Below are 27,494 nucleotides of genomic sequence, written 5' to 3'. Positions count from 1 at the left end.
TCTTGTCCTGAAACCAGACCAAATAATTCAATTTGTTTTACTAAGCCCTGTTTCCTGTCCTTCCAAATGTTCTGTACTGCATACCAATTACTTTTCATTTATTTATCCTATTCCCTGTATCATAGCTGGGGGGAATATTACCTTGTATTGTCTGCTTTAAATTCTCTATAGTAAACAGTAAACACCAAGAAAGTCATGGGAATTTTGTTGTGTTTTATCATGTGTATGCTTTAGGGAGAACCAGGATTTGGGCTACCTGGGCCACCCGGGCCTCCAGGACTCCCAGGTTTCAAAGGAATACTTGGTCCGAAAGGGGATCGTGGTTTCCCAGGACCTCAAGGTCCTCCAGGACAAGCTGGCTTGGATGGGCTACCTGGACCAAAAGGTATGGAAGTATTTGCTGCTTCTCAATTTGCTTTTAACTTTTGAAGAAATTGTAACTGTTGGGAAATTTTATGGGTGATAAATCCAATTAACTAGAAAGCCCATGTTACTCCCCATCATGGCTTTTTAAAAATCCTCCATTGATATTTTTGTGTTTTATTTCATTGTATAGGTGATATGTATGTATTAAAGTAACACTTTTATAAGAAGTTTTTGCTTTATCTCTCTCCATCTACTATGTTCCTCCACATCACATGTATAGCTATTTTTTAGTTATTTATCCTTCTGGTGTTCCTTCATACAAATACAAGTCAATAGGAATATATATATATATATATATCCTACCTTTCTCTTAAGATAGAGTACTACCTTTTGACTCTTTGCATTTTACTTATTTCATTTAACTTTATATTCTAGAGATCCCTCTATATTAGTGTATAGAGATTGTGATTTAAAAAAAAATAATTGCCTAGTATTGAATTGCTTGGGTATACCATGGTTTGTTCTACCAGTTGCTAGTTGCTAGATTGGGATTTTAGCAATCTTTCTATTAGAAATAATGCTGCAGTGAATAATCTTGCATATATGTAATTTCATATGTGTAATGTTAGCATAGAACAGTAAAAATGGGTTTTCTGAATGGAAGGACAAATGCATTTCTATATATTGACAGATTCCTCTCCAGTTGTACCCCTTTACACTCCCAGCAAAAATGTATGAGTGTGCTTGTTTCCCCACAGCCTTGCTAAATGAGTATGTTGATGACCTCTTGGATTTTTTGCCAAACTGTTGGAAACAAGTAGGTATCCCAGTATAGTTTTCTAAGCATTTTATTGCGAGAAATTTCAAACACACATAAAATATTAACAAGAATTGTTCAGGGAAAATCCATATATCTACCACCTAGATTCTACAATTAGTATTTTTTCTCTCTTCCAACATTTAAATTTTAAAAATTGTATGTATCCAACAAAGTAGAATTTGATAGTGACTACTTTATATCCACCATTGATATGCTACTATCAACATTTTACTATGTAAGATTTGTCAAATATTTGTCCATCCCTTTCTCCTTTCATTGACTTATTTTTAATGCAACTCAAAGTAAACTACAATAGCAATAACTTCGCCTTCAGTACTGCTGCATGCTTGTCATTCATTGTAATTCTATGGTGGTTCTTTTTCTTTGATACAAATTCACAATAAATGAAATGTGCAAATCTTAAGGGTACATTTTCTGGATTTTAGCAGATACATAATTCTGTGTCTCCAAACCCCTATCAACATATAATGCTAGAAATTTCCCTTTTGCCCCTTTCCTCAGTTCTTACCCTAACATCCACAATGGCAACTATACTGTAATGATTTTTTATCATAAATTAATTCTGTATATTTTAGAAATCCATTTGGAATTATACAGCATGTACTTCCTTTGTAAGGCTTCTTTTGCTCAGACTATTGTTTTTGAAATCCATTCATGTTGTTGTGTTTATCAGTAGTTCTTTATTTTTTTTCTTGAGCGTTTTGTTGCACAAGTATATCAAAGTTTGTCTATCCATTCAGTGTTGATGGATACCTGGACTGTGTCAAGTTTTTATTATTATTAGGGAAATTCTTAAGAACATTATTTTACAAATTTTTAATGGGTATATGCTTTCATTATGCTTGATTAAGTACCTGAGAGTAGAAATGTTGGGTCATAAGAGAAATGTGTGTTTGTTGTAAGAGAAACCACTAGACCTTTCTCAGGGAAGTCTTGTACTCTATTCGTAGGAATGTAAATTGGTATAGCCGCTATGGAAAACAGTATGGAAGTTTCTCAAAAAACTAAAAATAGAACTACCATATTGATCCAGCAATCCTACTCGTGGGCATATATCCAGAGAAAACTATAATTCAAAAAGACGCATGCCTCCTAATATTCATTGCAGTGTGTGCATGCTAAATCACTTCAGGTGTCCAACTCTGTGCGACCCTATGGACTATAGCCCACCAGGCTCTTCTGTCCATGGGATTATACAGGCAAGAATACTGGAGTAGATTGCCATGCCCTCCTCCAGGGGATCCTGCTGACCCAGAAATTGAACACATTGTCTTTTACATCTCTTGTATTGGCAGGCAGGTTCTTTAGCACTGGCGCCACCTGGGAAGCCCATTCATGGCAGTACTGTTCACAACAGGGCTTCCCAGGTGATGCAGTGGTAAAGAGTCTGCCTTCCATTTTAGGAGACTCAAGAGATACCCTGGAGGAGGAAACAGCAACCCACTTCAGTATTCTGCCCTGGGAAATCCCATGGACAGGGGAGCCTGGTGGGCTACATTCCATGGGGTTGCAAAGAGTCATGACTGAGCACATGTGCACACACAGTTAAAAAAAAAAGCAAAATGAAGTTTTGCCATTTCCAACAACATGAATGGACTTGGAGGATATTATGCTTAGTGAAACAAATCAGACAGAAAAAGACAAATACTGTATGATAGGGCTTATATGTAGAATCTAAAAAAAAACTGATGAATATAACAGAGGAAACAGACTCTCAGATATAGAAAACAAACTAGTGGTTATCAGTGGGGAGGGGTAAGATAGGGTAAGGGATTAAGAGGTAGAAACTATGTATAAAATAAGCTGCAAGGACATACTGTACAGTACCAGAAATATAGCCAGTATTTTTATAATAGCTATAAATGGACTATATAACCTCTAAAATTATGAATCACAGTACACTTGTTCTATAATACTATTGTACTACAGAAACCCACACAAAATTATAAAGCAGCTTTCCACCACTTAAAAAATAAATTTTTTAAATAAATAACTACAAATTGAAAAAAAATTGTGAATCACTATGTTGTACACCTGAAACTTATATAATACTGTAAATCACCTATACCTCAGTAGTAAAAAAAGAAACTACTAGACCTTTCCCCAAAATGGTTGTATCATTTTCTAACCAATACAGTATGAAAGTTTCAGTTGTTCTGCATTCTCTCCAGCATTTGCTGTTATCGATCTTTTCATTTTTGAATTTTAGTAAGTATGTTGGTAATGTATATTGGTTTCAGTTTGCATTTCCCTGATGACTATTGATGTTGAGCTCTTTTGAATGTATGTATGGATTATTTACACATTCAGATATTTTTCCAACTTTGAAATATGATTTGTTCCCCTTTTTATTGATAAGTTGAAAGTGACCTTTACATATCCTGCATACTGGTTCTTTGTCAAATATATGTTTATGAGTATTTTATTCCTGTCTGGCTTGCCTACTTATTTTATTATCAGTGTATTTTGATGAGCAAAAGTTTTAATTTTATTGATTTTTCATAAATTTATCAGTTTTTTATTGTATGATTATTATTTTCTGTGTTTTGCCTAAGAAAACTTTCCCTGTTCCAAAGTTACAAATATATTCTGTTTTATTTTTGTAAGTTTTACAGTTTTAGCTTTTATATTGGAGACTATCTGTCATCCATTTAAAATGATTTTTGCTTAGCATCATTTATTTAAAATAGCTCTCTCCAAGCATGCTGTATCCTGCATCAGACATAGACTGGCGATTCAATTCTTACATGATAGTAATGTTTGGGAATGCATGTAAGAATTAAAGATTTTAAAATTTAAAAAATAAAAAAAATAAAATTAAAAAAAATAAAATAAAATAGCTCTCTCCCCATTGGATTATGTTGGTGCCTGTGTCAAAAATCAAATAATTTTTTATGTTTAGGCGTATTTCTGTGCTGGCAATTATACCTATCTATTTTACTATCCTGAGTCAGTAGCAACTGTTTATATTACAGTAGTTTTATAGTATGACTTGATGTCAGGTAATGTAAGTTCTCCAACTTTGTTCTTTTTAAAAAATTTCTTTGGATATACTAGGTCCTTTGTCTTTACTTTCAGGATAATTTAAATTTATAGTTAAAATAATGGTATTTCCATTATTATGAGTGAAATAGGCCATCTTTTCATATGTTTAAAGGATATTTTTTTTCATGTAAACGGCTCATGTCCTTTGTTCATTTCTTTATTGGTTTCTTCTATCCCCTTGATTTTTATTTCCCAATTATATATATGAATAGAATTCATCTTAACTGGTTTGGTGATTGTTTCTTTTTTCCTTTCTGGCTTGCAAGGAACTAGACTCTCCTGGTAAACAGTTTCGCCCTCTGAGAAAAGTCTGAACAACCCCATGCTCCTGAAAATAATTGGATTGATTCCCATTAAAGCAACAGAACAGCAGAAAAAAATTTAACCAAGCTGTATTTTGCCAGCATAGGCCCCAAACTGAACCAATACAAATTCTCAGATAAGCACTTTTAAAAATACCTTCCTGGCAGTCCTAAGATGGTGGAAGAATAGGACGGGGAGACCACTTTCTCTCCCACAAATTCATCGAAAGAACATTTGAACACTGAGCAAATTCTATAAAAGAACTTCTGAATGCTGGCAGAGGACATCAGGCACCCAGAAAGATAGCCCATTGCCTTGAAAGGAGATGGGAGAAGTCTTGAGGCTACTGTAGGAATAAGACTGAAAACCAGAGGCAGGAGGCTTAAGTCCAAATCCTGAGAACACCAGAGAACTCCTGAATCCAGGGAACATTAATCGATAAGAGCTCATCAAAAGCCTCCATACCTACACTGAAACCAAGCACCACCCAAGGGCCAACAAGTTCCAGAGCAAAACATACCACGCAAATTCTCCAGCAACACAGGAACATAGCCCTGAGCTTCAGTATACAGGCTGCCCAAAGTCACACCAAACCCACTGACATCTCAGAACTCACTACTGGATGCTTCATTGCACTCCAGAGAGAAGAAATCCAGCTCTACCCACCAGAACACTGACACAAGCTTCCCTAACCAGGAAACCTTGACGAGCCACCCGTTCAACCCCACCCACAGTGAGGAACCTCCACAATAAAGAGGAACCACAAACTGCCAGAATATGGAAAGGCCACCTCAAACACAGCAATCTAAACAAGATGAAAAGGCAGAGAAATACCTAGCAGGTAAAGGAACAGGATAAATGCCCACCAAATCTACCTGATTAAGAATCTACCTGATAAAGAATTCCAAATAATGATGGTGAAAATGATCCAAAATCTTGAAAACAAAATGGAGTAACAGATAAATAGCCTGGAGACAAGGATTGAGAAGATGCAAGAAATGTTTAACAAGGTCCTAGAAGAAATAAAAAAGAGTCAATATAATGAATAATGCAATAAATGAGATCAGAAACACTCTGGAGGAAACCAACAGTAGAATAACAGAGACAGAAGATAGGATCAGTGAGGTAGAAGATAGAATGGTAGAAATAAATGAAGAAAAGAGGAAAAAAGAAAAAAGAATTAAAAGAAATGAGGACAACCTCAGAGACATCTGGGATGATGTTAAATGCTGCAACCTTGGAATCATAGGAGTCCCAGAAGAAGAAGACAAAGAGAAAGACCATGAGAAAATACTTCAGGAGATAATAGTTGAAAACTTACCTAAAATGGGGAAGGAAATAGGCACCCAAGTCCGAGAAACCCAGAGAGTCTCAAACAGGATAAACCCAAGGTGAAACACCCCAAGACACATATTAATCAAATTAACAAAGATCAAACACAAAGAACAAATATTAAAAGCAGCAAGGGAAAAACAACAAATAACACACAAGGGGATTCCCATAAGGATAACAGCTGATCTTTCAATAGAAACTCTTCAGGCCAGAAGTGAATGGCAGGACATATACTTAAAGTGATGAAAGAGAAAAACCTACAACCCAGATTACTGTACCCAGCAAGGATCTCATTCAAATATGAAGGAGAAATCAAAAGTTTTACAGACAAGCAAAAGCTGAGAGAATTTAGCACCACCAAACCAGCTCTTCAACAAATGCTAAAGGATCTTCTCTAGACAGGAAACACGGAAAGGGTGTATAAACCTGAACCCAAAACAGCAAAGTAAATGGCAACGTGATCATACTTATCAATAATTACCTTAAATGTAAATGGGTTGAATGCCCCAACCAAAAGACAAAGACTGGCTGAATGGATACAAAAACAAAACCCCTATATATGCTGTCTACAAGAGACACACCTCAAAACAAGGGACACATACAGACTGAAAGTGAAGGGCTGGAGAAAGATATTTAACACAAATAGAGACCAAAAGAAAGCAGGAGTAGCAATACTCATATCAGATAAAATAGACTTTAAAATAAAGCCTGTGAAAAGAGACAAAAAAAGGATACTACATAATGATCAAAGGATCAGTCCAAGAAGATATAACAGTTATAAGTATATATGCACCCAACATAGGAGCACCGCAGTATGTAAGGCAAATGCTAACAAGTATGAAAGGGGAAATTAACAATAACACAATAATAGTGGGAGACTTTAATACTCCACCTACACCTATGGATTGATCAACTAAACACAAAATTAACAAGGAAACACAAATTTTAAATGACACAATAGACCAGTTAGACCTAATTGCTATCTGTAGGACATTTCACCCCAAAACAATGAATTTCACCTTTTTCTCAAGTGCACATGGAACCTTCTCCAGGATGGATCACATCCTGGGCCATAAATCTAGCCTTGGTAAATTCAAAAAAATTGAAATCATTTCAAGCATCTTTTCTGATCACAGTACAGTAAGTTCATTTCAGTTCAGTTCAGTCGCTCAGTCATGTCCGACTCTGTGACCCCATGAATCACAGCATGCCAGGCCTCCCTGTCCATCACCAACTCCCGGAGTTCACCCAAACTCATGTCCATCGAGTCCGTGATGCCATCCAGCCATCTCATCCTCTGTCGTCCCCTTTTCCTCCTGCCCCCAATCCCTCCCAGCATCAGAGTCTTTTCCAATGAGTCAACTCTTTGCATGAGGTGGCCAAAGTACTGGAGTTTCAGCTTTAGCATGATTCCTTCCAAAGAAATCCCAGGGCTGATCTCCTTCAGAATGGACTGGTTGGATCTCCTTGCAGTCCAAGGGACTCTCAAGAGTCTTCTCCAACACCACAGTTCAAAAGCATCAATTCTTCGGTGCTCAGCCTTCTTCACAGTCCAGCTCTCACATCCATACATGACTACTGGAAAAACCATAGCCATGACTAGACGGACCTTAGTCGGCAAAGTAATGTCTCTGCTTCTGAATACAGTAAGATTAGATGTCAATTACAGGAGAAAAACTATTAAAAATTCCAACATATGGAAGCTGAACAACATGCTGCAAATCACAGAAGAAATCAAAAAAGAAATCAAAATATGCATAGAAACAAATGAAAATTAAAACACAACAACCCAGAACCTATGGGACACTGTTAAAGCAGTGCTAAGGGGAAGGTTCATAGCAATACAGGTTTACCTCAAGAAACAAGAAAAAAAAAAGTCAAATAAATAACCTAACTGTACACCTAAAGCAACCAGAAAAGGAAGAAATGAAGAACCCGAGGGTTAGTAGAAGGAAAGAAATCTTAAAAATTAGGGCAGAAATAAATGCAAAAGAACCAAAAGAGACCATAGTAAAATCAACAAAGCCAAAAGCTGGTTCTTTGAAAGGATAAATAAAATTGACAAACCATTAGCCAGACTCATCAAGAAACAAAGGGAGAAAAATCAAATCAACAAAATTAGAAATGAAAATGGACAGATCACAACAGACAACACAGAAATACAAAGGATCATAAGAGACTATCATCAGCAACTATATGCCAATAAAATGGACAACGTGGACGAAATGGACAAATTCTTAGAAAAGTGCAATTTTCCAAAACTGAACCAGGAAGAAATAGAAAATCTTAACAGACCTATCACAAGCATGGAAATTGAAACTCTAATCAGAAATATTCCAGCAGACAAAAACCCAGGACCAGACGGCTCCACAGCTGAATTCTACCAAAAATTTAGAGAAGAGCTAACACCTATCCTACTCAAACTCTTCCAGAAAATTGCAGAGGAAGGTCAACTTCCAAATTCATTCTATGAGGCCACCATCATGCTAATACCAAAACCAGACAAGATGCCATAAAAAAAGAAAACTACAAGCCAATATCACTGATGAACATGGATGCAGAAATCCTTAACAAAATTCTAGCAAACAGAATCCAACAACATATTAAAAAGATTGTACATCATGACCAAGTGGGCTTTATCCCAGGGATGCAAGGATTCTTCAATATCCGCAAATCAATCAATGTAATACACCACATTAACAAATTGAAAGATAAAAGCTGTATGATTATCTCAATATATTCAGAGAAAGCCTTTGATAAAATTCTACATTCATTTATGATAAAAACCCTCCAGAAAGCAGGAATAGAAGGAACATACCTCAACATAATAAAAGCTATATATGACAAACCCACAGCAAACGTTATCCTCAATGGTGAAAAATTGAAAGCATTTCCCCTAAAGTCAGGAACAAGACAAGGGTACCCACTCTCACTACTACTATTCAACATAGTTTTGAAAGTTTGGCCACAGTGGTAAGAGCAGAAAAATAAATAAAAGGAATCCAGATTGGAAAATAAGAAGTAAAACTCTCACTGTTTGCAGATGACATGATCCCCTACATAGAAAACCCAAAAGACTCCACCAGAAAATTACTAGAGCTAATCAATGAATATAGTAAAGTTGCAGGATATAAAATTAGCACACAGAAATCCCTTGCATTCCTATACGCTAACAATGAGAAAACAGAGAAATTAAGGAAACAAGCCCATTCACCATTGCAATGAAAAGAATAAAATACTTAGGAATATACCTACCTAAAGAAACAAAAGACCTATATATAGAAAACTACAAAACACTGGTGAATGAAATCAAAGAGGACACAAATAGATGGAGAAATATACCATGGTCATGGATTGGAAGAATCAATGTAGTGAAAATGAGTATAACCCAAAGCAATCTATAGATTCAATGCAATCCCTATCAAGCTACCAATGGTATTTTTCAGAGAAGTGGAACAAATAATTTCATAATTTGTATGAAAATACAAAAAACCTTGAATAGCCAAAGCAATCTTGAGAAAGAAGAATGGAACTGGAGGAATCAACCTGCCTGACTTCAGGATACACTATAAAGCTACAGTCATCAAGACAGTGTGGTACTGGCACAAAGACAGAAATATAGATCAATGGAACAAAATAGAAAGCCCAGAGATAAATCCACGCACCTATAGACACCTTATCTTCCACAAAGAAGGCAAGAATATACAGTGGAGAAAAGACAATCTCTTTAACAAGTGGTGCTGGGAAAACTGGTCAACCACTTGTAAAAGAATGAAACTAGAACATTTTCTAACACCATACACAAAAATAAACTCAAAATGGATTAAAGATCTAAACATAAGACCAGAAACTAACTATAAAACTCCTAGAGGAAAACATAGGCAAAACACTCTCCGACATAAATCACATCAGGATCCTCTATGACCCACCTCCCTGAGTAATGGAAATAAAAGCAAAAATAAATAAATGAGACCTAATTAAACTTAAAAGCTTTTGCAAACAAAGGAAACTATAAGCAAGGTGAAAAGACAGCCTTCAGAATGGGAGAAAATAATAGCAAATAAAGCAACTGACAAAGAATTAATCTCAAAAATATACGAGCAACTCCTGCAGCTCAATTCCAACAAAATAAATGACCCAATCAATAGATGGGCCAAAGAACTAAAGAGACATTTCTCCAGAGAAGACATACAAATGGCTAACAAACACATGACAAGATGATCAACATCACTCATTATCAGAGAAATGCAAATCAAAACCACAATGAGGTACCATTTCATGCCAGTCAGAATGGCTGCGATCCAAAAGTCTACAAGCAATAAATGCTGGAGAAGGTGTGGAGAAAAGGGAACCCTCTTACACTGTTAGTGAGAATGCAACAGTACAGCCACTATGGAGAACAGTGTGGAGATTCCTTAAAAAACTGGAAATAGAACTGCCATATGACCTAGCAATCCCACTGCTGGACATACACACCGAGGAAATCAGAATTGAAAGAAACATGTGTACCCCAGTATTCATCGTAGCACTGTTTATAATAACCACGACATAGAAGCAACCTAGATGTCCATTTGCAGATGAATGGATAAGAAAGCAGTGGTACATATACACAATGGAATATTACTCAGCCATTTAAAAGAACACAATTTGAATCAGTTCTAATGAGGTTGATGAAACTGGAGCCTATTATACAGAGTGAAGTAGGCCAGGAAGAAAAACACCAATACAATATACTAACACATATATATGGAATCTAGAAAGATGGTAACAATAACCCTATATGTGAGACAGCAGAAGAGACACAGATGTATAGAACAGTCTTTTGGGCTCTGTGGGATAGGGCGAGGGTGGGATGTTTTGGGAGAATGGCATTGAAACATGTATATTATCATATGTGAAATGAATCGCCAGTCCAGGTTCGATGAATGAGACAGGGTGCTCAGGGCTGGTGCACTGGGATGACCCAGAGGGATGGAATGGGGAGGGAGGTGGGAGAGGGGTTCAGGATGGGGAACACAGGTATACCCATGGTGGATTCATGTCAATGTATGGCAAAACTACTACAATATTGTAAAGTAATTGGCCTCCAATTAAAATAGATAAATTTATATTAAGAAAATAAAAATACCTTCCTGTCTTTGAGTAGAGAGTTCTGGCTAGCTATTTAACTGTGATAGTCAAAGTTACAGGTAGTGTTTCCTATCACCTACCTCCCCAGGCTTAGACCTGTGACACCAAAACTTACAGATAGAAACATTTCAAATGATAAGCTATGTGGCTAGCAATCTCTATATGGAAATTGCTCTCTCACTATACTTTGTTTATAATAACAGCCTTGAGACAGAGGTTGGGAAGAAAGAGGTTGAAGCCTAGTTTAAATATCAGCTCCCTGTGAATCATTTGCCTAACCACTGAAGTATAGAATCCCCACATCCTACATAGGATTCATTCTCAAATATTAAAACTCAGTAAAGTTCCTAAGGTGCTAGAAAAAAAAAAGAATTGGGGACTTTCTGCTATGTAATTCCTTTGTTTCTCAAACATTTATTATGTTCTTATTGTATGCCTACTACTTTAATCACTTGAAACACAAAGGCATTGATTCTGTTCTTGAATATCTCAGAGATTGTTCTCTACTATAAAAAAAAATCATAGAAGGCATTACCATGATCTTGGTGATCTCAATAGAAAGCTTTATGAGTATGTATCACTAATGTTTTGGACCAATAGACCACAGTCAAAACACAGCAAGCAGATCACAGTAAAAGTTCACCCACTAGATGTATTTATACCAGTGATTGGGTATTAAAACTTAGGAGAAATTGATACAACATTTTCAAGGCAATATAGTGACCAATAATAAATTAGTAAGGCTAATATCCATCAGGAAAGAACTACATGAGGGAGAAAATGTGCTTAAGATTGACCATTGGAATCATTAAACAAAAATGAAAAGATGACTTTGGAAGCATTCAGTTTACCTTATGTGTTACTTTTGTTCAGGGCCTCTTCTAAGGTGCCTTGCGAAGCAATATAAGAGGTGACATTTGAACTGAATCTTTAAGGAAGGATGTTCCAGGTAGCAGAAATAACATGCAAAATATCATTGTGACAAATAGAATGGTGTGTTTGTAAATAGTGAAATAAATAGGAAATAAAGTGTAATTTGCAAAAACAAATTTGTGTCATATTTGGAAATGAATAAAACATAATCTGCCTAATGTATTTGTGGAAAAAAATTAAAACTGTTACTAAGAACTTGAAAAGTCTTCTGTGTGGATGGGAAGACATAGTCAATTCTCCCCACATTTGTCTGTCTATACATATACTGTCTGTCTATACAAATACGCATTTTCAATGAGAATTCAAGTAGGAATTTTTGGGCATGACGTAACTGATTCTGAAAGTTAATGTTTAGCAAACATAAGTTAAAACATACTACAAAATCCTTGTAATTATAACTTTGTGACCCAATGCTAAAGACGAGTGACTCAGCTGTTGTTTTTAATATCTAAACTATATTTATTCCTTAAAGGTGACATTGGACCAAATGGACAACCTGGGCCAATGGGGCCTCCTGGATTGCCAGGAACAGGTTTTCAGGGACCACCAGGGCCACCAGGAATTCCTGGACCAATAGGCCAACCTGGTAAGATTGGAGTAAATATGCATTTGTAGCACATTTATGTAGAGGTGGTTAGCCCCTCAATAAAGTGTAACCTGTGTAATAGTCTTACAGAAAGCAGATCTGAGAGTTAACATGTCCACGTATATAATTATGTAAAAGCAAAAGAGCACAGATCACAGCAGAAGAGCTAATATTACCTGATATTTGCCCTCTCTGTTCATTTAAGATTGATCTATTAACAACAGTGCAGTTTAGCAATTGCAGTATGTTTCCATGGCTTATAATCGTTGAGCTAATCATACCGTTGGAATCTTAGGAACTTCTGGTGCTAATCATTTCAGACCTGAGTAGCTATATGGCATTAATAGAGCTTTGTCTGTGAAACCTCATAACATTTCTTAGCACAGGATTTTAAAAATCCTATTAAAAATAGTTTTTAGGCATCCTCAATTTTTTAAATAAGTGAGTTTAATTGAATTTTCTCTTCTTTTGCCCATAAATCAACATTTACTTTACAACTCATAAGCATGCTAAGGTTATGAGTTTTTTAAGGTTTTTAAGATTTCTTTTTAATGTGAATACTCAAAAAAGATTTGTCAGCTTGCGATGTCATAGAGAATCATATGATTCCTCTATGTTCATGTGAGAGTTTACAGATTCTGAACTATTTGGTGATATGAATTACTTTTATCTTAATCTAGGAAGATATAGTAAGGTTCACACGTGGGCCAAGATTTTGTTATTGCAAAGTACCATAATAATGTATGAAATTAAAGCAAATATGGAACATTTAGTCATTCCTTAATTCACATGAATACGTTGGATGACTTAAATGCACCGTTCAGATATACAATTGTTGACTTTGAAGCAATGGAATATGTTTCTGACCTTAAATGCCAATAGCTATTTTGTTAGTTGATTATGCTAAAAATCTAGAAACACTGATTAACAATATAAAAAGCCTGAAAAGTAAAGGTTATTTTTGCTTATGTCCTACTTTAAACATTTATTTTATGGCACATTGTACCTATTTTTAAATGGCCCCTAACATGTCACTACTGATTTAGAAATAAAAAAGAAAACTTACGGTGTTGCTTTGAACCAACTGGTAAAGAAGCAGGTGCTTCAACATTAATGAGAAACCCTTCTGTCTAACTAGCATAGCAGAGGGATCTTGAGAAAAAAACAATTAATTTTTACGTTTGGTCATTATAGTCTTGGCCTGCTATTTCACAAAATGGCTAAAATGAATTTATTATTTCTGTTATGTTTTTTCATTTTGTTTCCCCAAATTACATAAGGTTTCAGAAGCATTTTGAACTCTTAAATCACTGATGAGCAAGAATAAAAATAGATTATTAATACCAATTAATTCCAATCTGAACAAAATAAAAATAGATTTATTTGTGTTTTAATGCTTTTTAAAATTTAGCTAATATTCTACAATATTTTATTCATCTAATGTCCTCTCTAATTCATGGATATATAGGTATATTTATAAAGTCTATATAGGATGGGCAGGGGGAAAAGTAATGATGCTGAATTTAATCTCATCTCTTTCTTCTGTAAATATATATTTTGCCATACATTTGAAGATCTGAACTAATATGGTTCAACAAATAAATGAAGTTAACAGTGACTGCTGCAAAAAGTGTATTGAATACATTCTTATTAATATAGAAATATTCTCAAATCACATTTTTTTTACCATTGGATGACTATATTTTATATTTGATAATAGCAATGTATACTCACTTTTAAAGTAAATTTTATATGAATCACCAAAGCAGAATATTGTCTTCGTGCATTTCAAAAATACCATAATTTTTGTTTGTACATCTCAATAACAGGACTATCAGCAAGGCTACTACTAATATCTTGATACACCCTACTTATACTGCATGGCTGAAATTCTAACTACTACCTATTTTTAAAATAAAAACCTTATTTAATATACTTTCTGTGTTTCATTTTGTAGTAGTAAACTTACTGCAAAGTATTCTATCTTGTCATTTCTCCAGAGATATATCCTTTTCAGGCTTTTCTTTTGACTCCAGTTTTCTGCTATTATTTAATTAAACTTTACTATTTGTCACTCTTTTTTTCCAAAGCAGACTGTATGGTTTAATGCATGTTTTTAACTTAAAGACTTGTTGAATATCAATTCCTCATTTGGCAATAGGTAAAAATGCCAAAGGACAAGGAGCAGAATGCTTTTCATCTTATGCCCTGGTAAGGGAGAAATGGAAGTTGTTGGTTCTTATTATTTGATCTGGCCAATAGCTGGAAGATAATTGCTTCAGTGAATCATTTTAGAGGTCAGTTAAATATACTCAATTCCATGTTCACAGGTAATACCCTAACCTGAGTCAAATGTGTTGTACACTTGTCCAGTCTCAGGAACACATGCATGGCTAAATGGGTTCAAACTTATCACCACTAATGTGAATCAAAGAAAAAAGGCATTAGTCATATCATTTTCATAGATGAAGGAGAGTACATTGTCATTTTTAACTTTTTTGGCTATAAAACCCTTGGACTGTGTGTGTGTGTGTAACATTTTCACATATAATGCATGTTTTTGTAATTTTTTTTTCCATTAGCTTGTTCCATTTGGCTGTCAATAAATTAAGAGCATTATACACCTCTAATGCACTTAGCCTCTATAGATATATCCATTAATTCCTGTTATTGTATAAGATTCAGCAGAACTTTTGAATTCATATTAACTTTCTTCATCCTGGATTTTACCGGATGCCAATTCCTGACAATAGTCATGGAAAAGATCTATGCTGTGAAAAATACAGCATAACATATGTTACTGTTATTACTAATAACAATGAAGAGATCTTAGCCTAGAACATGTAGTTTGCTTCATCATAGACATGCACTAATAATTATTGAGTTCTCTGTACCTAACCTGTAAGGGCTTCCCTGGTGGCTTAGTGGTAAAGAACCCGCCTGACAATATGTGGGTTTGATCCCTGGATTGGGAAGATCCCCTGGAGGAGGAAATGTCAATCCACTCCAGTACTCTTGCCTGGGAAATCCTATGGACAGAAGAGCCTGGCGGACTGCAGTCCATGGGGTCACAAGGAGCCGGACATGACTTAGGGTCTAAACAACAACCTAACCTGTTAGGGTACAAAATCAAGTTTAATTTTATATCTAACTAACCTTTAAGAGCTTAAATTCTGAAATGATCATTCAAAGCAGTATAAAGAGAAATAAATAAGAGTGTACTGCTGATCTTCATCAAAAAGTATTTTTCTGAAGTAAATATTTTATTCTATTGGCAAACATACTTATAGTATATGTTTATAAGCATCTGAGCAAATGCCTAAAACAAGTTTCTTTACTCATTACTAATATGTTAGTAGTGAATCAATATCTAATAAATTCTATTTGTAGACTTTGTTCTAATCTTGACATGGTTAGTTTTGTTTCCTAACCTAATTAATCTTTTTGCAACTTGCTTCTGCTTGGGTGATTCATCTTGCTGCTGAACTGTAACTTCCTGCCTCTTGAACTTCAGGTCTACCAGGTATTGTAGTTCTCACTCAAAGCCGTATTTTTCTTTTTTAATATTGAGAATTTATTATATTGGAACAAATAGTAGAAAAAATCATCCAAATATAATAGCATCATCATAAAAGATGCAAAAGATAGCACATGAAAACAGTTCTGAGAAGCTGTAAATAGGATATTTATTTTTCTTTTTGATTTATTTTTTGAGCTTTATTGAGGTGTAAAAGGCATAGATAATTGTAATATATTTCAAATGTATAATGTGATGATTTGATATATGTATACATTGTGAAAGAATTTTCACAATCAAGTTCTCACATCCAACACCTTACATATTTACTGATTTGTGTGTGTGAGAACCCTTAAGTTCTACTATATTAGCAAATTGTAATTATGTAATAATGTTATTAGTGATAGTCACCATGTTATTACATTAGATCTTCATACCTTATTCACCTGTTTTCTTTTTCCAAAAGCCATATCTTTAAGCTTTAAACTTGGAAAGCAACAAGATTTATCCACATTGAAGTCTTTTAATTATTTTGTAGAACTGCTCTATTGGAGCATATTTCAAAGGGCAAAATAGTTATCTTGAAAACTCAGCTATTAAAAACTACTTGGGCTATAATATAACAATAAACAGTGATCCATGTAGAGCTATAATTGTGTACATTATCAGGTATCTCATCATATTTCATAAATTTAAAATATCTCTCCCCTTTAATAGTATTTTTTACTATGAAATGGCATCATTGGAATCATCACTACTGTGCCAACTAAATGGAAATCTCTCATCTTCAAAGTGAATTTTACCAGTTTAAAGGCATGCTGGTAATATGACACCAAACAGGTCTTAAAATACCAGCCATCTTGTTCTCTTATAACAATAATTGCCTGTGAATCTTCAACAGTAAAACTGGTCATATTGTTGAAGAAATGCTTGGAATGGTCACCTGTTTCACCCCCAGCTTTCAGTCCATTATGGCACATCCCCATTTACCAGATGAAGACCAATAACTTTAAGTGACTTAGGAAGTCACATAGCTGATAGGTGTTGGTGTGGGAACTTGCACTATATTTGTAGTGTAATCCCTTTCATTAAACATATTCTTTTTTAACTACCTTGTTTTCTGGAGTGTATTTTTGCATATCATAATTTTTCTATAAAATCCTGGCTAGATTACTGAGAAACAAAAGTTAACATCAAAAACTAATAGTAATGTGTTATTAAAACAACATGTTAAAACAAAGCCAAAATGAAGTCAAGAGGGCCCATGTAACTGACTTATTCATTAATTAATTTTTTATGGATTATAGAAATACATCTTAATAATTCATAATACCTTAGAATAGTGGAAATCCAAGTGTGGGCAGTGGACCAGTGTCAAATCACAGACTGTTTGTTACTGCACTGGAATTAGAAGAAATTGAGAGTAAGCATTTGACTGTATAATTGTATTAATGTATTAATTGACTATAATAGCCATGATATAGGATTGTATTCTTATGTCTTTTTTATTTCAGTTTTTTGGTATTTTTATTACATTTTATTAAAAATAGCATGTGATTGTAGTAATTAAGAAAAGATTGGTCTTTTTTGAGAAATAATTTCAGAAGTCCATTCTTAGGGAAATACACTTGAAAATCCTAAAGTTTTATTATTAGATTATTTTCTGTGCATGATAACAAAACTATCCCTAACTCACTGTTAGGTTTGTTATATACAGGATTCTATTACCTGTTTGCTAGAAAAATAACCAGATACATCTCTTAAAACTGCTTCAATACTTTTTAATATTGGTTTGTATTAACTAGGCTTGCATGGACTACCAGGAGAGAAGGGGGATCCAGGGCCTCCTGGATTTGATGTTCCAGGACCTCCTGGTGAGAGAGGCAGCCCAGGGATCCCTGGAGCACCAGGTCCTATGGGACCCCCAGGGTCACCAGGGCTCCCAGGAAAAGCAGGTGCCTCTGGCTTTCCAGGTAATTTTTTAGCCTTCCCTGGTTTTGGATTCCAGAAATTAGAACTAATATGACTCTGGTGTATTAATTCTCTTGTACTTTTCTCTATAGACACTATCCTTTAGGGAAATGTATTAAATGTCTCTGATTGTGGGAAACTTACTTTCCTATTTGCAATGCACTTTTTCTCTCTGAGAGCTCCAGTTATATATTGCTGTGTAACAAATGACCCCAAAATATGATGATTTAAAGCAGTCTTTAGTTTTGCTCAAGATTTTATGGGTCAGGAATTATTGGATGACTTACACAGGGTTGTTTATCTCTGATCCACGTGGTTCCAGCTGGAGTGGTTGGGATGAAGGATCTACTTCCAACGTGGCATTACTGTGACACCTGAGTGTTCATTGGCCTCTTCACATGGTATCTCATTATCCACAGAGGTACCTCACATATGCTAGTATCAGGGTAGTTGCTCTTTTTCCAGGGCAGTTGGTTTCCAAAAGAGAGAATCCCCAAAACTGAAAGTGAGTATTCTAAGAGCCCCAGGTGGGAAGCTGGAAGAATTCTTATCATCTAGCCTTGGGAGTTATACAGGGACACATAGTCAAGGTTAAGGCACAGACTCATCCCAATTCAAGGGGAGAAGGGTACACAAAGCTGTGTGTACTGGGAAGTGCAGTTCACTTGGGGACCATATTTAGAGACTAACTACCACAGTGACATAGACAGTAGTGGTCACTAAGATTACAATAGTTGCAAAGGGGCAAACCTTATAGTACCTTCCCTCTAACTCAGTAGTTTTCTGGTTGACATCTTTAAACTGATCTTTTATCTTTCCAAGGTCAAGGAAAGGTAAAATTGTACCTATTGATATTTTTCAAAGGTGCCAAAGGTGAAATGGGTATGATGGGACCTCCAGGCCCACCAGGACCTTTGGGAATTCCTGGCAGGAGTGGTGTTCCTGGTCTCAAAGGTAATATTCAGGGTTTGCTGGCAGATATATGAAAGAAAGAAAATTAAAAATTTTGGTTTGCATCAATACAGAATACTTTTGTTTGACTGCTTAAAAATGAGCAATGCTTTACTTGTATTTTGTTTCTAGGTGACATGGCATTTAAGTAGTTCCTGTTTCCAGTTTGATAGCATGTTTAGTTTGAATACTATGAAATATGATAAGCATTAACTCAAAATAACAACATACAGGGATTTAATTTTTATTTTTTTTTACAGTCTGTATTTGTCAGAGAACACCAGGAGAGAGATTGTTGTTTGAATGTAAAAGTGAGCTTGAGTTATTTATAGACAGTAAATAAGGTGCATGAGTGTTTAGGGTGGTCAGTGGCCTACCCAACTGTGTAACACATGAATAATCTTTATATGCATTAATCCTGGATGGATGAACCTGATCTGCTGTGTCTTCCCCACACATGTTGGTTTTAGGTGATGATGGTTTGCAGGGTCAGCCAGGACTTCCTGGCCCTGCAGGAGAGAAAGGTAGTAAAGGAGAGCCTGGCCTTCCAGGCCTTCCTGGGCCAATGGATCCAGATCTGCTGGGCTCAAAAGGAGAGAAAGGGGACCCTGGCCTACCAGGTGAGTGAATGCATTTATTTGAATTTTTCTCCTGGTGTGTATGAAGTTTAATTTTTATTAGCATGCAAAGTGACTTGTAATCCAGGATTAAGGTAATTAGGTATATCAAATTTTGGTAATGTAAGTTAGTTTTCACTGATTTGTACTGTTTCACCGATCAACTTTTGCTTGACTATTTTCTTTGTAGTTTATCTATCACAAACTATGAGTCTTTAAAATAAACAGTCACTTTCAAGCCTTCCAGAAAGTAGTTTATAGAATATGATCAAGAGAAAATGGATAAATAAACAGAATTGCTTGGAAAACAGATTTCAATGTTTGGGAAATTTCCTGGCCCTTTAAATTTTTTTTTCTTAAAAACCAAATGAGGATGAGTGGTATACTATTTTCCTAAAGACTTTTGATACCCATATCATACTTGATTTTTAAGTACAGTTCACTGTTATTCTAACCTAGAAGAATAAACAAATATTGGACTAAGAACAGCCAAACTCACCCCTGGGGAAGGTTGCCGAAAGTAGGTCTAGGGAACAATTGTGTTATTACAGTTATTTTATTAGAAGCAAATGAGATATGAAACATAACAGATTTTTAAAATAAAAATCCTTTATTCTTTTTATAAAACTATAACATATTCATAACAAAGCATCAGAAAATACATGAAGTGAAAGTTGCTCAGTTGTGTCTGACTCCTTGCAACCCCATGGATAGTCCATGGGATTCTTCAGGCCAGAATACTAGAGTGGGTAGCCATTCTCTTCTCCAGGGTATCTTCTCTACTCAGGGATCGAACCTAGGTCCTCCGCATTACAGGCGGATTCTTGACCAGCTGAACCACCAGGAGAAAAATATGAATAAGCACAAATCAATAAATAAAACATAATCCAATCTGCATAGAATATCCTTTCAAACAACATGGAATTTTTAAACTATGTTTATTTGCAGATTGAGGTAAGGTTTGTGGCTCTTTCTGTGTTGAAACCATTCCTATTGTCAGTCCATGTTTGTGTGTGAGTGTTTGTACATAGATGTTATAAGTTTCCCTGTGAGCAGGGCTTGGTGAGATTTCTCTTCAAACAAGAACTTTAAGACATTACTATAATTTTGTATATAATCATGAAAGAGGCAAGGCCACCTAATTTTGTATTATTGTTAAAATGAGTTATATTTTTTGATTTACTTCTTGCAAAGCTTCTCTTACCATTATACCATCTGCAAAATAGTGTCAGTAAACTGTATTTGCCTTAATATAAGGTTATGAAAGATAGTTATAGAATCTAAGAGATAATGTAGAGACAGCCTGCCCCAATTCCTTCATTTTACAGTGTAAGAAACTGAAGCCCAAAGAGGAAAATGGCTTAATTATTGAGTGCTCTGAAGTTCTTAATGGTAGCTACATTAAAAAGTGGGAGATTTTAATGAGTCCAGTGCTATTGGTTCATACTATATCAGAATGTCACTGGTTCCTGTATTTCATTTATATTTCAGAGTTTGGGTAGCTTGCTTTGCCAAATGTATTTAATGATTAATAATATCAGCCTAACTTGTCTTTCTTATACTCATCCTTGGAAGGTATTCCTGGAGTTGCAGGGCCAAAAGGTTACCAGGGTTTGCCTGGAGACCCAGGGCAACCTGGACTGAGTGGACCACCTGGATTGCCAGGACCATCAGGTAAGTATGATAAACCACCTGTAGCAGTTGGGTGGCTGATCCTGACCCCTGGAACAGAGTAATTATGTATTTATCATGTGTAGTGATATTTGAAGCAACTGAGATATGGGCCTCTCCTTAACAAAAGTGTTGTCATTGGCACAAATGTCAACAGAGATTTGTAGGATATTTTTCTTTACTCAATTTCTTCTTTTTTGTGGCCTCAGAATGTACACAGAATCAGAAGTACATCCAAATAAGGTGCTATATTTTATTTATATACATAGTAGCATATGTAAATTAGACAGTTATCTATTAGGAGCCTAAAAAATTCACCCTTTTCATTTTTTTGCCTTCAGACAAGTTAATCATTAAACCATGTAAAACAGATTACTGCCATTTCTAGTTTTAAAAGTTTCTAGGAGTAAGAATTTCACAGCCTTCATTGGTAATGTTTTACGGCATTAATCATTCTTACAGGCAATGTGGATTGTTTAATTTCTAGTAAAACTTTTTATTGCTGCTTCTTAAACCATTTTCTTTTAGTTGGACCCCTAAACAATAAAGAATGGCTGGTTACCATCCTCCTAAGAGCCCTTTAGATCAGGTATTCTGCTCTGGACTGTATACTATATTATCTTAATGTAGTTGGAAGGAAGAATTATCTCCTTATCTATCTTTCATATACTTTGCATTCTCTTTCCCAAGTGAGAAGACAGTGTGAAAGAAAAAATAAAAGCAAATAATGTTGAAGGCAACATTGTGATCCTTGGACAATACCTAGGTGACACCGCAGAACTGAAGTATCTAAGCTCTGGGAAGAATGCAAACACAGCAGCCATGACTGAACCCAGTAGCCATGACTGTTGGGGGAAGATAGTCCAATACTTCTCCATCAGCTCTTACCTACCCCTGGCTTAATGTGCCAAAGGTGTATGTATCATGACAGGTTACCACTGGTTAACCTGGGGAGGTAACCACAGGTTACCTCTTATGGTTGCACATGATAAGGTTTTCAATGGGAAAGCTTCTGAATCTTTTTAAAAGACTCTTTAAATTGGATTTATCTGTGATAACTATAGTAAGGTAGTTATACACATATGACAGATAAGACTTCAAGTGGTTGGACTAGTTTTAGGGCAAGAAACGAGATGTCCTGGTGATAGTTATATGTGTACAACAAATAAGACTTCAGATAATTGGAGTAGTTTTAGGGCAAGACACAAGATTCTTGCATTTTTAAATAAATGTGTATTGGGAGCCCTCTATTGCTGTGATTATATTGTAATATGTTCCTAAGGAGATTTCTTGATAATTTTTGCCTGTCTTATGTCCAGTTAGATCTGTGGAACTTTATCGTATGTTAAGATTTGGTCAGCCTCTTGCTTTCATTTTAATTACGACCCATTCCAGGAAACCAAGCAACCATAATATTGCTCACTTGTTTTAATTTTAAGCAATTTGACTTTTCTAGGTCCCAAGGGTAACCCTGGTCTCCCTGGAATGCCAGGACTTACAGGACCTCCTGGACTTAAAGGAAACATGGGTGATATGGGTTTTCCAGGTGAGTGATGGAAATCTCCCAGATATTTAGTCCCATTAATGGAAGATGGTTGACTATCTTTGTTATGAGAAAAGAAACTGTTGTTGACAGAGTCCAACTGAGGTGATATCTAAAGCAGTCAGTGGGTAGAGCTCTCTCATTACACAAGTATTTGATGTGGGAATTAAGAGACAGAACTTTAGAAAGAATTCACAAACTTACATTTTTTTTCTCCAACTATACCCCCTTTCAACCCACTCTAGTATTCTTTCCTGGAGAATCGCATGGACACAAGAACCTGATGGGCTACAGTCCATAGGGTCATAAAGGGACTGACCTGACTGAAGCGACTTAGCATGAACACATACTCCTTTTCACTTAAACTTCCTTTAAAAATAGGCTTTTATACAATTCTGATTATAAAGTCCTTTCTTATATAAATGAGACTTTGTGAAATTCTTTTTAAAAATCTTTTTGTGTGGTCATGTGCATTATATATATCCTATACAATATTTTGTAAAAGATTGCATGTTATGTGTTTTTAACAGGCCCACAGGGTGCAAAAGGGTCTTCTGGACCTCCTGGAGTTCCTGGACAACCTGGCTCCCCAGGATTACCTGGACAGAAAGGAGAAAAAGGTGATCCTGGTATTTCAGGCATTGGTCTTCCAGGTCTTCCTGGCCCAAAGGTAATCCTACTCAGGTATATGCCTGAGCAGATATGATTTTTCTTCAACACTCTGCTTTCTCCTAACTCTTCCTTAAACTACAGTGTGATATAGTGTAGTGTGACATGAATCTCTGGGCAAGAAATTCATCCTTTCTCTTTTATATTATAAGGAGATTTGCTTTAGAGTTTGCAGCCAATCCAAAGAAGGATGAAGGGGGGATCTTTTTGATTTCTTTATTTTCTCTCTATCTTGCTCTTTGAGTGTGTTTCAGTAACTGAAAGACATATTTCTGCCTAGTTTTGGTTTTCCTTTCCCTTTTAGTATGGAGTTGCTGGTCTTTGTCCTAATATTATTATCAACTAACTCGAAGAAGCTTACAAGCAAAGTAACTTATAAAATTAATGACAGTGAAATAGTATTCTTAAATGCATGTATGAAGTAGTTCTCCGAAACAGTTTTACATATCCCTCTATGCCGCTAGTCACTGTGAAAACTTTGGTGTTATTTCTCAAGGAATCAAATTTAGAACTTGTTTAAGAATCATTGGACTTTCAGATATTTGGTAACTGCTTAATCCCATGTAAAAGAGTAGTAATTCCTATTAATTTGCAGAAGTATTTTATAACTAATTGAGATGCGTCCATTGTCTATTAGATACATTTCAAGTGTCTTCTCCCAGTGAATTGTTTGTCTCATAATGATGTTCAATCATTCAGTCACAACACAAAACTTGAGAGTATTAGAAAAGTAATTGTGGAATTAGTGAAAGCTCTCACTGAGATAAGAATTCATTGAATAATACTTTTAAGATAATTTCTTGTTAATAGTATACAAAAGGCTATATTTTGATTGCCTAGTCAATCAACTTATTGTAAGAAGTAATCAAGAGAAATTTATGCTTATTAATTACAGATTAGCAGTATAGAGTTTAAATTTTTCCTTTCTATATGTTGTGTGAGATGAGGAACTATATATTTTTCCCAAATAAATTGTCCATATAACTTAAAACCATTTGTTACAAACTCCATTCTTTACTCATTGATTTTAAATTTCATTTAAAAATTTTATAAATATGTTCATCCATATTTTTTCTAGACTGAGCGAATTTTAGCATTCATATAATGGAACCAAAATGACCATAACAACTCATCTCTGTAATTATAATAAATTACAGCAGAAAAACATGTTTCAGTTGGCCAGTGTCCACAGTGTATTCAACTCTCTAAGTAAGATGCTAACTCTTAGTTTTTCTACGCAGCCTACAAATATATTTCAATAAGCAAATTCTACACTAAGCTTGGATACTTGCAGAGTTGATAAAACCAGGAAGTCATGTGTTTGAAGTATTCTGTTGTTTCTTTCAGATGGTATTATTTTATCTTAAAATGATGACACATTTAAAAAATAAGATCTTACACTCAGTTCTAATAGATGCAGGCAGTCTTTGCTTTGTACAGTCTGACATGCCAAATTTGTTACCACAAATTAGTTAAATGACATCAGTCCACAATACAGATCAGGTTTAAGTTACCATGGTATATTAGTCTTCAGTCCCTAAACCACTATGTAAATAACTACTGTGCATCATGATCAGTGAGCAGTCATTTCAATTCTTTCAAATTCTATCAGTAATTAATCACTATGAATCTGTTTTCCCATCATGCATTGACAGCAAAGCATGTAGGTGTGTTGCCTCTGTCTCTCATTGACAAACCAACTTGAAATTTTAAAAAAGTGAATAATCAAAGAGAAAACTGATCAACAGTGATGAAAGTGCAGTTTAAAAAAGGGAAGGTAATAACACTGGAAGTGAAATTTATATCTAATATAGATGTAATTAGAGACGAAATAGCCAACCAAAGAAATGTTTACATTGCCACCATTTGAGAGACTTCAGATATGCAGCCAAGCAAGCTGGTGAAGACTAAATGATCAACATATGAACTTGACTTTCTTTATATATGTAACTGATGTGAAGAGGATTTTAACGTTATGAGAAAAACTTTTAATGGTCATAGAATCATGTTTTTCCCATTGATTTTTTTAAATCTCGTTATATGATTTCATCTTGCGTTTTCATTTTTGTAGTCCCATACTATTGAGCAAAATGAAGACTTCCTGCCTATTACTGTAAAAGAAGAGTAGAATAAAAGTTTCAGGAACATGATAGTATGATCAGGAGATGTCAAGCATAAGAAAAAATATGCTGTAATTAGTGACTTGTTAAGAAGTAAGGATAGTGGTAAAAGGTCAGATGGTACTTTGTTTTACAAATGACGTACTTTATAAGAGAGTGTCCTTGTTAGTCAAAAAGCATAATTAATATAAGTATACTGAAAACCCTGGACAGGGAATTAATAGGCAGAAGCTTGAGTCCTGAGTCTGTCTGAATGATCTTGTAAGTCACTTAATTCTTTTCTATCTTCATTACTTTGTCACTAAAATAGAAAGAATTATATAACCTATTACACAGAGATATTGTGAGGTTTCAATTAGATTAAAAAAACACTTTGTAAATTATAAAGTATTCTGTACATAATATTTGTCTGTGAGATGAGAGAGGTGGACTAGATAGTATCTAAGATTTCTATAACTCATATTTAATGACTACATTCTTTTAATGTGGTATAATGTTTCTAGCTTCCATTACTCCTTCTTAAAATCTAATCATACTATAGACTCAGAACAATTCTTGTCATAATCCTAGATAGATTTTTTTGTTAAAATTGACAAGCAGAAAATCTTATAAAAAAACATATCTTATGACCTTGGGTTAGGATAATTATTTCTTAAACATGGCACCAAATGCACAAGCAAACAAATAAAAATAAATAAATTGAACCACATTAATATATTATGCTGCAAATGATAATGTCAAAAAGTGAAAAGACAACCCAGAGAAAGGGAGAAAATATTTGCAAATGATATATCAGACAAGAGATTTGTATCCAGAATATAGTTTTTTAAAAAACTCTAATTCAATAAGAAAGTAGACCAATTTTTAAATGGGCAAAGTCAAGCAGGCCTAACAGGCCTATACAGAACATGCCACTCCAGTTATTAGAGAAATTCAAATCAAAACTACAGTGAGATATCACTTCACACCAGCCAGAATGGCTATCATCAGAACAGGCCATCTCACACGATCAGAGTATACATTTTTTTTCAAGTGCACAAGAAACATTCTTCAGAACAGAGCATATGTTAGGCCACAAAACAAGTCTTAATAAATTTTAAAACATTGGAACCATCAAAGATCCTTTTCTAAGTACATTAGATTGTAAACAGCAAAAGGAAAGCTGGAAAATTCACAAATATGTAGAAATTAAAGGATATATTCTTAACAACCAGTGGGGCAAAGATGAGGACACAAGTGAAACTAGGAAACATCTTGAGACAAATGAAAACACAAAATTCCAAAACTTATATGAGCCAGCAAAAGTAATGTTAACAAGGAAATTTATAGTGTAAATGCTTGCATTGAAGAAGAAAAATCCTAAATCAGAATTTAACATTACGCCTTCAGGAACTAGAAAAAGAGCAAACTCAACCCCAAAACTGGTAGAAGGAAGGAAATCATTAAGATTAAAGCAACAATAAATACAATAGAGATTAAAAACAATAGAGAAAATGAATAAAACTAAGAGGTTGTTCTTTCAAAAAGATAAACACAATTGAAAAACATTCAGCTAGACTGGCTAAGAGAGAGAGGACTCACATATTTAAAATTAGAAATGAAAGAGGGCACATCACCACTAAATTTACAGAAATAAAAAAGATGAGAGTACTGTTAACAAGTGTACAACAGCAAATTGGATAACTTTGAAATGGACAAATTCCTAAAAACATACAATTTACCAAGGCTGCATGATAAAGAATAGGTTTTTCTGAATAGACCTATAGTTACTAAAGATTTTAGCTTCCTTGGGTGGTAAAGGATACCATAGGGCCTATTATGTTACAAACTTAGTTCATAATATTTTTCTCTGAGTTCATCACCTTTTCTCTAAATTCATCACCTTAACATGTACTTTGA

The 27,494-nt window shown here is 34.9% G+C and overlaps 1 protein-coding gene across 4 annotated transcripts in view; it reads left to right on the top strand.

The window, feature by feature from the left end:
• The window catches only part of COL4A5 (collagen type IV alpha 5 chain), a 254,630-nt gene that overhangs the window by 185,782 nt on the left and 41,354 nt on the right, over positions 1 to 27,494 (top strand). For 2 of the 4 annotated variants that reach the window (XM_018044170.1, XM_018044169.1), the window contains exons 29-37: positions 235 to 385; positions 12,423 to 12,536; positions 16,051 to 16,059; positions 17,859 to 18,026; positions 18,889 to 18,978; positions 19,446 to 19,595; positions 21,168 to 21,266; positions 22,720 to 22,809; positions 23,337 to 23,476. In XM_018044170.1, coding sequence (XP_017899659.1) covers positions 235 to 385; positions 12,423 to 12,536; positions 16,051 to 16,059; positions 17,859 to 18,026; positions 18,889 to 18,978; positions 19,446 to 19,595; positions 21,168 to 21,266; positions 22,720 to 22,809; positions 23,337 to 23,476 — 1,011 coding nt within the window. The remainder of the gene's footprint in view (positions 1 to 234; positions 386 to 12,422; positions 12,537 to 16,050; positions 16,060 to 17,858; positions 18,027 to 18,888; positions 18,979 to 19,445; positions 19,596 to 21,167; positions 21,267 to 22,719; positions 22,810 to 23,336; positions 23,477 to 27,494) is intronic. The other 2 variants (XM_005700226.2, XM_005700225.3) reach the window with 1 other exon arrangement.

Source organism: Capra hircus (genome assembly GCF_001704415.2).
Source record: "Capra hircus breed San Clemente chromosome X unlocalized genomic scaffold, ASM170441v1, whole genome shotgun sequence".
Classification (NCBI taxonomy): domain Eukaryota; kingdom Metazoa; phylum Chordata; class Mammalia; order Artiodactyla; family Bovidae; genus Capra; species Capra hircus.
Note: the sequence above shows the minus strand (reverse complement) of the source record. Positions and strands in the feature narration are given on the sequence as shown.